This window comes from Gobio gobio (assembly GCF_949357685.1).
Source record: "Gobio gobio genome assembly, chromosome: 18".
Taxonomy (NCBI): Eukaryota; Metazoa; Chordata; class Actinopteri; order Cypriniformes; family Gobionidae; genus Gobio; species Gobio gobio.
Genome location: NC_137111.1, coordinates 15,826,524 through 15,838,491, shown reverse-complemented (window position 1 = coordinate 15,838,491; position 11,968 = coordinate 15,826,524). Strand labels below are relative to the sequence as shown.

Here is an 11,968-nt window from a genome sequence, read left to right as displayed (position 1 = left end):
TCTCTCTCTCTCTCTCTCTCTCTCTCTCTCTCTCTCTCTCTCTCTCTCTCTCTCTCTCTCTCTCTCTCTCTCTCTCTCTCTCTCTCTCTCTCTCTCTCTCTCTCTCTCTCTCTCTCTTATTTTGGCACAAATTGTACTGTATTCCCATATTTCTGTCTCTCAGGTGAATAAATTGTGAATAACACGCGCACATACGCGTCAGTAGGTGGTTGGCAATGTAGGGGTCGCCCACTGTGGGAAAGCATGCTCACATCTGCTCTGCACGTTCCTCAGTCGTCTGGGTTTGTTTTTCACAGTTTGGGTAATGATGGCAGAGCATGATGTAAAATCCATGTGTTCGCGCACGTTGCCGCTTGTGTGTATCGGTGTGTGTTTACTACTGTAGTGAGTACAGACGGCCCACTGTTTTCCTGCACCATAAAATCTAGCTGAACACTTAGAAACAAAAAGATCGCACATGTACTTTAACAGCTATTGCGTCGTAAATGTGCTTGGGCTGTAGTACTGTATTTCACAGAATTATTGAGTGTTCCATCTTATATAAATTGAGAAAGTGTTATGAATAACTGAAGGGATGGAAAAAATGTATGTCATCATTTACTTGGGCAAAAAGATGTTTTGAAGAATGTTCACATTCACATTCTCAAACTCCAAAAAAGGACAAAAAAAGCACATAAAAGTATCATAAAAGTGGTCCAAATGACTGTATATGGTGTATTTGAAGCCTTCTGAAGCCATACAATAGCTTTGTGTGATTAAATAGGCCAGAATTTGTGTGAACATTCAACCTTCAAAACAGGGAAGACGTTATATGGGTTCAGAACAACATTAGTTGTGTAAGGCTGTGTGAGTGTTTTGCCAGTGTTTGATTTCACTGCAATGGGCTTTATTTTCTATTGCCAGTGACTGTAATATTGGTATTTTTATGAGAGGGTAATCTGGTCATTGAGACTTGGTGGTCGTGGCATTGATGAAACCACAGCTTTCTCTGAGTCATGCTGGGGTGGCGGGTGTGTTTGTATGTAATGCCTTGGATGTCTCACTGGGCTGTTTAGGTTTTCATAAAGATTCCAGCACATCCCCAGAACTGCTGTCTCCAAACTCAACACACATATTGTCTGCCACAGTTTGTCCTGCTGAGAAATGCCTTTCATTTCCGGGAGTAATCATTATCATGGTCCTCCATCTCTCCAGAGAGCCAACGATATTAATAAATGCCATAGCGAAGCATCCTTTCTCTCCACCGCACAGCCTCTTCACTCTTATTTCCTTTTTCTTCCCCGTTCTGTGTTTCTCTCTCTCTGTGTTGGAGGAAAACAGACAAAGTGTAAAAGAGAAATAAATCAGCATTGTTAACCAAAGTATGTCTCATGACTGACTAGTTCTCGTCTCCCTCCCTCTGTTAATGATGTTTTTCTCCTGGTGTATTGTTCTGTGGTAATGAGTACTTGGCCTGAGTTTAAAGGTTTGAGAATGGTTACCATCACTCCTCTTATGACCCACTACAGTTTTGTTTCTACTTCATTTCACTTTTCTCTTGCTCTGAATAACTGCGGCATTCTTGGTCTATTTATTGGAACCTGTAGGAGAGTTGTTATATGAAACTAGTGCCTTTTACATTGTGGAAAAGTGTTTCTTAGAGTACATTTTCTGTATGGTTTTTAACATAAATATAAAAACTCATGAGGATCGATAAATGGTCATGTTTTAGTATGATTTAAGTTATTTATACAAGTAATTGTTATGATGTTCTTAATATTTTTTTTTTAGTTTAAATATAATTTATTTGACTTATTTCATTTAAATATAAAAAATAAAAATAGAATTATAATTAATTTTGTATTAATATTAATGTTAATATAAAGGGTTAGTTTACCCAAAAGTGAAAATTCATTAATTACTCACCCTCATGTCATTCCAAACCCGTAAGACTTTCAATCATCTTTGAAACACAAATGAAGATCTTTTAGATGAAATCTGAGAGTTTTCTTTCCCTCTGTTGACAGCTACATAACTACCACTATGATGCTTCAAATAGTTAATAAAGAGCTTTATGTGATGAACAGATTTAATTTAGTCTTTTATTCATATATAAACATTGATCATCCTAAAGCTCAACTGAACTTGTTTGACACGTGAAAACAAACCTCATTGGTTCTTGCGGAAGCTCAAATGTTTAACACACGAGAATGAACCTCATTGGTTCTCGCACATCAAGCGAACATGCTTGAGCTTCCATCTACCACAACTGATGTGTGAGTTGATGAATGTTTATATGTGAATAAAAGCCTAAATTCAATCTGTTCATCATATAAAGCGATCAAGTCGCTCAATTCATATGGATCCGTTTTACGATCTCTTTAGGAACTTTTTGAAGCGTCAAAGTGGTAGTTGCATAGCTGTCAAGAAAGCTCTCAGATTTCATCAAAAAGATTTTAATTTGTGTTCCGAAGATGAAGGAAAGTCTTACAGACTTTATGCTACAGATATGCTGCCCATCATAAATCAAAGCACGAGCCAGACAGGGGTCAGAGGAGAAGACCGGAAAATGTGACATTATGGACAATATTCGTCTGTATTTGCAATACATAAGCCGCGGTTCAGCTGCGCAAGACAAACGCTGCCAGTGTGAATGCACAACGGGCGCGCGCGGCTCCCGCTGCACATTTCACGGAGGAAAGCTTCCACAATCTTTGCGAGTTCAATGCAGGATTTGCACAACGGCTTGTCCTGAAAGATGGATTTAAAAACAGAAGCTGTTTACGGGCCTAAACAGTATGATTTATTTTTCGTCTATGTGTTTTCCTGTAATAGTTTGTATCGTTGTAGCAAGGAAGTAAACAAATGACAACGCTGTTTGGCTCTGCAAACCAGTTTGTTAAATGCTCATTCATACTTAACGTTATCCGACAAACACCTAACGTTACAAACTTTTTTTAAATCTCAACAGCGAATTTGGAATTAGTGTAAATTATTCTTTGATTAGAGCTTTTATGTATTGTTTATCTACATGCTTGTTTATCTACGGGCATGCTAAACATGGTTCTGTGTTTGATTTGGCTACTATAGTAAAGCCAATGTTTAGTGTTCGTTTTGGGTTAATAGTTCTTGCGACCGATATTTGGCTATAATTGTTCTAAAAATACAAAAGTAACGGTGCCATTCAGTAGCGATCACTATAGATCCGCAGTCTTTACTCTTGAGGAATGAACAGGTTCTGCTCGATCATCTTTACTAAAACTGTCTGGGTCCGATTCGGGTTCAAATTGGTATGGTTTTATTGAAGCCATTGTTTCTAATACTACCAAAGCACAGTCTACCGGTAAAGGTAAGGGGCGTGACGTTTCCGACAAACGTGCACTAGGCAGTTAGCGAATCACAACAGCCAGCTAACCAATCTGAGCCCATTGCATATTTTTGAGGGACCGGCTTCATAGAACCCAGAAACCATCAGACCGTTTTTACAAGGAGGGACAGAGAAGTGTAGAATAAAGGTAAAATATATGAAAAATAATGCAATTTTTTTTCAAACGAAGCAACACATGTTACAGTCCACAAACACAATCAAGCCTTAGAAATAATGTGTTTTACCACCTCTTTAACGATCATGAGATGCTGAAAATTCTGTCTTGCCATCAAAGTTACTGTAAATTAAAGTTTACTGTAATTTTGATCAAATAAATGCAGCCTTGCTGAGCATTAGAAACAAATTGTAATAGTGTATCAATTGTGTACATGGTGCATGGTAATGGGCTTACTTGGGAAGATTTTCAAGGAACATATAACCAAGTCTACAGATGTTTGTGCCTGCAACTGAGTGAAGCAAGAAAACATGAGCAAAAGCATGTGGAAATGTATATATGATAAATGACTCTTTAAATAACTTGCCGTCTGTTTCTTGGGTTGACGTTATGTTGCCGATGTCTGTGTCATGGTTCTGGTGATGAGGTATTTTCCACATTATTCCTCTTCTCATCACTACAAATATTTGTCAACATCTCCATCCTGATTTTAAACATGCCTTCCCATCACCCCCTTCTTATAATAATGGTCTGGGTCTGTGTGAACATGTCAACAATTAACATCGTTGAAACAGGTGTTGAGCAATGTCCATGCCCTAAAGAGACAGGCAAGTATACACACATACAAAATCCCCTCTCACACTTGGCTAAATTAGAGTGCACAGCACGCTAGATGCTTTAGGTCAATCTGAGCGTGCTCCGTGAAGCGTACGAGAGCTCTTTTGATACTCTGGTGTCACGGTAACCGGGCCCGTCTCTTGGGGAATGCAGTATGGCCCCACCCTCTGGTCCACTCCTTGTTGAATCATGTGCAGGGCCAGATTGGGTTGCATTGTGGGAGTTGGAAGGGGTCATTTGAACTTCTTGGATGGAGGAGTGGGCTTTATTTAGCTTTGAGAAGAATATTTTGTTCAATAAGGAAAAAAGCATGTTTGAGGCTCTGAAAGCACTTGTATTTCCCAGGATGCTTTTCAGCTTAGCATATAGTGATGTCATTGTGAAGCGGAATCAATATTTATGAACTGTGAAAGTTTTATGATTGTGAAAGTTCAAAGGTAGATCATCTTTCACTAATATAAACCAGCCAAAGTAGTTATCTCATTGCATTGTACACTTTGATATGTCACTTGAGATTAGTTGTGACCCGTGCTGGCAAAATGAGTCACATTTTTTAGAAATTAATTCTTATATTCACATTCTCTACTAAAAAACCTTCAAAATGATGTATGATTGGTTGGAATCAGACAAAAATGACTGAGCTAAACCTACTTAAATTTAATAATCTGCAAAGTCAATTTTGAACAAAATCTAGTTAAAGTTTTCTGAGGGTTCCATAAGAAAATTACCTAGCAACCATACCTTAAAATCCCTGGTAATATCACCAAGTCAACACCAACTGTCCATGATACCTAAATTGTTTGATTTAACATTGAGACACACTGCCTATAATATTAAGACCAACTGTAATGCATGGATCTAATATAATGTTACACATCAGATGTTTTTCCCCAACAGTTAACCAAACGATCACTTAAGACATAACCGATAATGTTTGCATGAATACCTGCCAAGACTGAAATGTTGTAATTCTGTTTATATGTGCATATCGGGGTTGCACTCTAGTAAGATTGTTTTGTTTACATCACCATGAGTTTGAAAATTCCATTTTATTGGTTCAGACTCATGTCATCAAGAATTTGCTATGAATATTCACAAAGTTGGAATGCATGTGCTTTACAACAATACCAAATGTGGTGAGGGGAAGCACAAGTCGTCGAGAAGCCAGTAGAGAAAAACAGCAATTTTTCATGGATTATTAAAGCAAAGGAAATATTTAGGAAGGTACGCCTCTCAGAAAAACCTACAAATAAAGATAATGATTTAGATGTTTAATTACTATTTGGAGCATTGGAATCACTAGACAAGGGTTTAATGAACATATTTTTGTGTGAACCTCAAATCCGAACCTCAAATGTTTCACTTGTTTTGCCTGTAGCTCGTAATTAGCCTGTGCACATTCCAACTAATTTTGGCAGCACAGGTCACAATTATGCTTTAATTTTAGAATATATTTCACTTCTCTAACATCTAATAGAGTTAAACATTGTCTATATTCATAGAGTCTCAGCTGAAGAAACTACGAGAGGAAACTCTGCACATTCTTATGGCCTCAGAACTTGTGGACCCTCTGGGACCCGACGACATAAACCACTCAGTCCCTGGAGCCACACAGTACCTGCTGAGTCTGGCTCACATAGCTATCAGCATCTGTGTGGAATCACCTCACCTCTGGGAATGTCCAGAGTCTGACAGGTTTCAGAGAGATCTCCTGGAACGACTGCTGCAGTGCCCACACTATGATGTTCGGCTGTTTGCCCTGGAACAGCTCCTCAAGACACTTCAGAGGACAGAGGAAAAGTCTCAGCATTGTGGTCAGGGACCCTTGCCCTTTGACCTCAGTGTGTCCAGCCTAACCTCTTTGGCCCTTCACGAGACATACCCGGGGTGTCAAGCAAAGGTGAGGAAACCACCCTTTTGCTCTACACATACTCTACACAACTTATAAAACACACTGCATATATTAACATAAAGAATTTTTAAAATATATATATGTGTGTGTGTGTGTGTGTGTGTGTGTGTGTGTGTGTGTGTGTGTGTGTGTGTGTGTGTGTGTGTGTGTGTGTGTGTGTGTGTGTGTGTGTGTGTGTGTGTGTGTGTGTGTGTGTGTGTGTGTGTGTGTGTGTGTGTGTGTGTGTGTGTGTGTGTGTGTGTGTGTGTGTGTGTGTGTGTGTGTGTGTGTGTGTGTGTGTGTGTGTGTGTGTGTGTGTGTGTGTGTGTGTGTGTGTGTGTATGTATGTATATACATTTATAATAAATTCACTTTGAATCTCTTTACTGTATGCAATTTCATAATTACTTCTGTTGTCTTTGAAATAAGACAAACTTCGTATTGCCGAATGTACTGACAAGCATGTATTAACTAAAATATATTTTAATATAATTTCTGTTGAAACTTGTCATGTTTTAACCTTTGTATTGTTCTTTTCACCATGTTGAAATTCATAAAAACACTGATCACAGAACTCTGTGGCCCTGAGATTAGTGAATTCAGCTGTGGAAATGACGAATAAACATCTACACTGTAAAAACCTGCTGGACAAGAGCTACTAATGAAACTGAATGTCATTTAATTTCCATTCACAGACTCAATACACACAAATGTAATTTCAACTCAGCGCTTTGGCCCTGCAAAGTGAAATTGCAGGCGATTTCCTGTTTAGAAAAAGGAGTCATGTTTCAATTCCTCATAAACACTCAACCAACCATCAATTACCCTCCTGTTTTGCCGTTTCTGTCATTAAGCAACGTTCAAATGGACGGGAATCTGCTTTTCTGGAATGGCGTGTGTGTTTGTGTCTGGGGCTTGCATGTTTTTCCTGTGTGTCTGTTGCAGTGATTTTGTGTCTGTGTGTGTGTGTTCTTAAAAGCTGTTTTATTGGCCAACTGTTAATGTTTAAAGTCCTGCTGTTAGGCTCTAGACTTTCGATATGGCCTGGTTTCCATGGCAAGTCTACTGTTCCACCAAAGCATTCTGGGAAGTGACTAGGAAAGTTAAAGCTAATTTCCTCTGTGGGCTCAAATGGCTACACTAATAAGAAAATATGCATGGAACTGCAACTCTGAACTAAAGCCTAGTGCTTAAATCTGTTGTGTAAAATATTCATTTTAGTCTTAGGACTAAATCCACACTGGTTTTGTCATGTACTTTAATATAATGCAGTGGTTCCCAACCCCAGTCCTGGAGTACCCCTAACACTGCACATTTTGGATGTTTCTCCTATCTGACACAAACATCTGAGGTCTTGGAGTCTTTACTAACAAGCTAATGAGATTAGGGAGACGTCTAAACTGCAGTGCTGGGGGTATTCCAGGATCATAATATAAAAGACTGAAATATAATAAAGTACAGAGGTTATAGAAAGTCATTAAAATATCCTTATTTAAGGCTCTTGTGCACTCCAAGAAATAATAATCAACCAAATAAGTCTAAATAATGTCAACAAACCCCTATGAGCTACCTGACCTGTCACGTTAAAGGAAAGGAGAGACGGTGGGGGTCTGAGGAGAAGAAAAACAAGTCTTCCGTTAACTCCCTCGCTCTTCTGAGACGAGGGTTTGGGGGGAAACCCGAGGGCCAGAGCCGAACCAGATGTGTTTTATGTGCAGGGGGATGGAGGGATAGATGGATGGACGGGGAGGGAGGAATGTTACTGACAGACGGGAGGGTGGAATAAGGGAATGCTCATATGGATGAAAGGAATATGGGTTGAGAAGTTGGCAAATGAAAATATTCACAAAACTTCCTAGACAGACTTCAGCACATTTTATGTCTCCTGCTATTTGTATGTGATTAGTCAGGTTAGATGTCATATTTATTTTGACATGAAAGAAAAGGAGGCTGTGCATGATATACAAGGCCTTATCTTACACCCAGTGCAATGCAGCAAAAAGTGTTTTTTGCTAGTTTCAGCCCAACACAGTTATCATTTTCACATCCAGCGCCACATTGTTTAAATAGCAAATGCATTTGCGCCCATCTGTTTGCCCATGGGCTTGCTGGTCTGAAAACGAAGTTTGTTCAGGCGTGTTGCTATTTTGAGGCAACTGAAAACGACTGCACCATTGACCAACACAAACCTGGTCTAAAGTCAATAGCGCAGTATTTTTTGTGTTATTTAAAGGGCACGTCAGTAATATGCGGCTATAGGTGGGTCCATAACGCGCTTACACTTTGCTTAATACGCACGCACGCACGCACGCACGCACGCAGCAGCACGCAAACATTTTTAAATATGAAAAATTAAAGGATTAAATTGTAAAGGATTATGTACATTGTGTGTACATAAATATAAAAATGCCAACATATAATGGATAGTCATTGCATGTATCAGAATTAGCCTACCTATTTGCAGTAATGACGTGCGTCACGAGCAGATCCGTTTCCTCGCTAGAGAAGCGTTCAGTTTTTCCGCTTGCAAATTCTGGCTGCGCAACTGGCTTTTAAAGGGAATGGGAGATGAAACTCTGATTGGTTTTATTGCACGTTACGCCCAAAACACACCCATTTCACTTTAGACCATGTGCTCAGATCGTTAAAATAGGACCCACAGTCTATTCAGTGGCTTGTACTGTTGGAAACCGCTTAACTGATCATACAATGCAACTTTGAAAATACACTTGTTTTGTGAAAATTTGTATAATAGGGTATCTACCATGACTAAAGTCTACATTTCTCTTGGTCTTTCACAGGTTTTGCAAGTTCTTGCTGTCCTCCCACTTTCTTTCCTTCTGCCCTGGAGAGATGGGATGATGTCTTTGAGCTGTCAGGAGGTTCTAGAGCATCTCCTCACACTGCTGGAGACCTCGGTACACAGGTGAACCATGTAGATCACAACTGTATTATCTCTATTTTTTCCATTGACTTTTAAATTATTGCACAAAATAAGCTTTGTGACCAACAAAAGGTTGTGATTCTTACGTTTTGTTAATCATGAAAAACTTCATAAATTAACACAGCTTTTATGAATTTGGAAGCCTAATTAGGATCAGCAGAAGTAAAAAAAAATGGGCGATAAATGTAAAAAAAGGGGGTGACGGGGTGGTTACTGATGTATTTTATGTCGTAGAATAAAATGTGAAAATACTTTTGTTAACCATAGACCTTATTTAAGGCCTTTCGCCAAACACCCATTTTGAAAACCCATGACTTAAAGAAAATGAAACCATAAGTGGATGAACTACAATAATTTATTCTAGGTCCTGTTCCAATGACAATCATGGAAATAAAAAAAAAAGCCCAAATCTCTGGTAATATTTTGCAAATAGGGTTTCAGCCTATCACAATTATATCTATTGTAGGTATATCTCATTTGCTGTTATTAAATTATGATTGTAGCCTATATCACAGCATTGTTTTGACATTCGTTGACCACTAGTCCAACCAATGGCAGAGGTGGGGAATGTTCCCATTAGCAAAATTTCACATGAAAAAATTGTCTAATATCTGTTAGTAGTGTCAGTAGTGTAGCAATGTATGAAGCACAGCTCACAGAAGTCATTTTCAAAACAAGCAGTTTTATGCACGAGTGAAATCTGCAAGGGGAAATCTCTAACCCTCACATTAAATTCCTGATCATGAATAAAATCACTGGATTTCGCCTACAAAAATTCATCGACCGGAATGGTAAATGAGACCGCACCTTTAGGGATTTAGGCATGAACGTTATTTTTTTACATTTACATCCAGTTGTGCCGAAAGTCCACACCAGATTTAAACTATTAATATTGCATAAAACATTGCACCAACACCCTAAAAACACAGCATGTTCTCAGCAGCTGTGGACTCCAACAAACCTCCTCATTGTTGAAGCAGCGGTTTGGGGTGGTGTATATCCCTCTGGGGAGACGAGAGGTACTCTGTTGAGTGGCTAGCGCTGTTAGCGGGAAACGAATGGCTTCAGATGTGGGCTCCGACTACAAAAGAAACCACACATACCTGTGGTCACCAGCCGCCCCGTGTACATCAATCACCCTTTCATACCTACGGCAGAGCGGGAGGGAGATTGATTTACACATTAAAGGGTCACAGCTACCTGTGCTTTCAATTGAGAGAGTGTGTTCGTATACCTTTACATAGGGTTATTCCCTATAATTTGGGGTATGTACATGCTTGGAGGTTGTGTGCACGTCTTAATATGTGTTTATGTGGCAGCAGGTGCAGTTGGTCTGTTGTTTTTGGCTCCTAGGTGCCTGTAGGGGCCTCAGAATAACAGACACCTTCACATCCCAGTGCACAGTGAACACAGGTCGTCGGTATTACATTACAAAGACTCCCGCTCCCTGCAAAGCTCATACGCTTTCATTCTCTCCCCTTAAGTTCAATGTTGTGAAATGCTTCACGGCATATTGTTATTTGTACAGTGTGACATGATATGTGTCTTTTGTAGAAGTCGTCCTGTGATTTAAGCAACACCATAATACTTGCTGTGTGTCTTTGCAATTGTGTAATGCAGTGGGACACTTGTGGTGTTGTGTAATGGCACATTTGCTGAGTGTATTTTGGTAGCTGTGTTCTGTTGGATAACACATGCTGGATTACACCTGTTCTGAGATCAAGTTAGAAAAACAGCTCCTCTGGACACGGCCTGGGGGTGGTTTTCAAGTGTATGTTGTCAGTTCATGATCAGACAGACAGCATTTATAATCAGGATCCGGATGGTCATGGAAAAATCAGGAAATTTTAAAATGGTTCTTTTCAGTCCTGGAAAGTTCAGAATGTGAACACATTCAGTATATAGGTGGTCCACGGGGTCTTAAAAATTTATTAAAAGTTGATAAATCAATTTAGAGAAAATGAAGGTCCTTAAAAAGTATTTTAAAAAGTCTTAAATGCCATTTTCCAAGGTATTATATTTTGTATCTTCTTTTCATTATGTATATTTGTCTAAAGAGGTTGTATGCTAAAGTTTGCCTGAATTTAATTATTGCGTAGGCAAATAGTGGGATCCTGTGTAGTTTGTTTATGTAATCCTGCTGGATTTGATGTCATCTGTTACCGCGCTCACTTGACTGACTGCACTGCTGCATGATAGCCAGGACTCCAGACTACATTTTTCCTGCCTGTGCGAGCACAATTTTTTTTGCGGTCGCGCTGGCGCAACCACCACAACGTTGCCCAACATGGAAATGGCAAACGTAATGAACGTGGAACAAAACTGTGCTACTCTTTTGTGCTTCACAGACCATTTATCAGTTCGGAGGACCAATGTCAGTGCATCTCAGCTTCAGCGAGTGCGAGTGGCGAGCTGGAGCTACTCCCAAGTCGATCTTGATCACGCAACACTGTTAAATACACAGCGCTGGGAGATCCAGGAAAGAAAGCAGTGGCGTAGCCACGAGGGGGCCTGGGTGGGCTTTAATAAGGATTAATATATATTAAATTTATAAATTTATGCAGTGCTGACTGCTTGGTAACTTTATTCAATTTCTGTATATTTCACAGGGCACAGGTAAATATAACATTTATTAATATGACATTATAAATAATTTTCATATCAGTATTAGTATCAGTGATACTGGCCTTCATTCATAAAAAGATGCCATTACAACAAATTTCTAAAATATACTGTCCTTATGTTGTTTTTTTACATTAATTTGGAGATTAACTGTAAAATTTTAACATAACTTAAAAACGTAAATGTTTTTAATTGTGATTAATCAGTATTTTTTTTTATTAATCTGGTGAATTTTTTATTTGATTGACAGCACTAATATATATATATATATATATATATATATATATATATATATATATATATATATATATATATATATATATATATATATTGCAGTTTAAATGGTTTCTTTCAGGGTGTAGCTAGATTTTA

The 11,968-nt window shown here is 38.8% G+C and overlaps 1 protein-coding gene across 1 annotated transcript in view; it reads left to right on the top strand.

The window, feature by feature from the left end:
* thada (THADA armadillo repeat containing) overlaps positions 1-11,968 on the top strand; it is a 157,560-nt gene that overhangs the window by 130,755 nt on the left and 14,837 nt on the right. Inside the window, 2 exon segments of the mRNA XM_079842969.1 lie at positions 5,642-6,039; positions 8,832-8,956. Of these exon segments, the coding sequence (XP_079699095.1) occupies positions 5,642-6,039; positions 8,832-8,956 (523 nt within the window).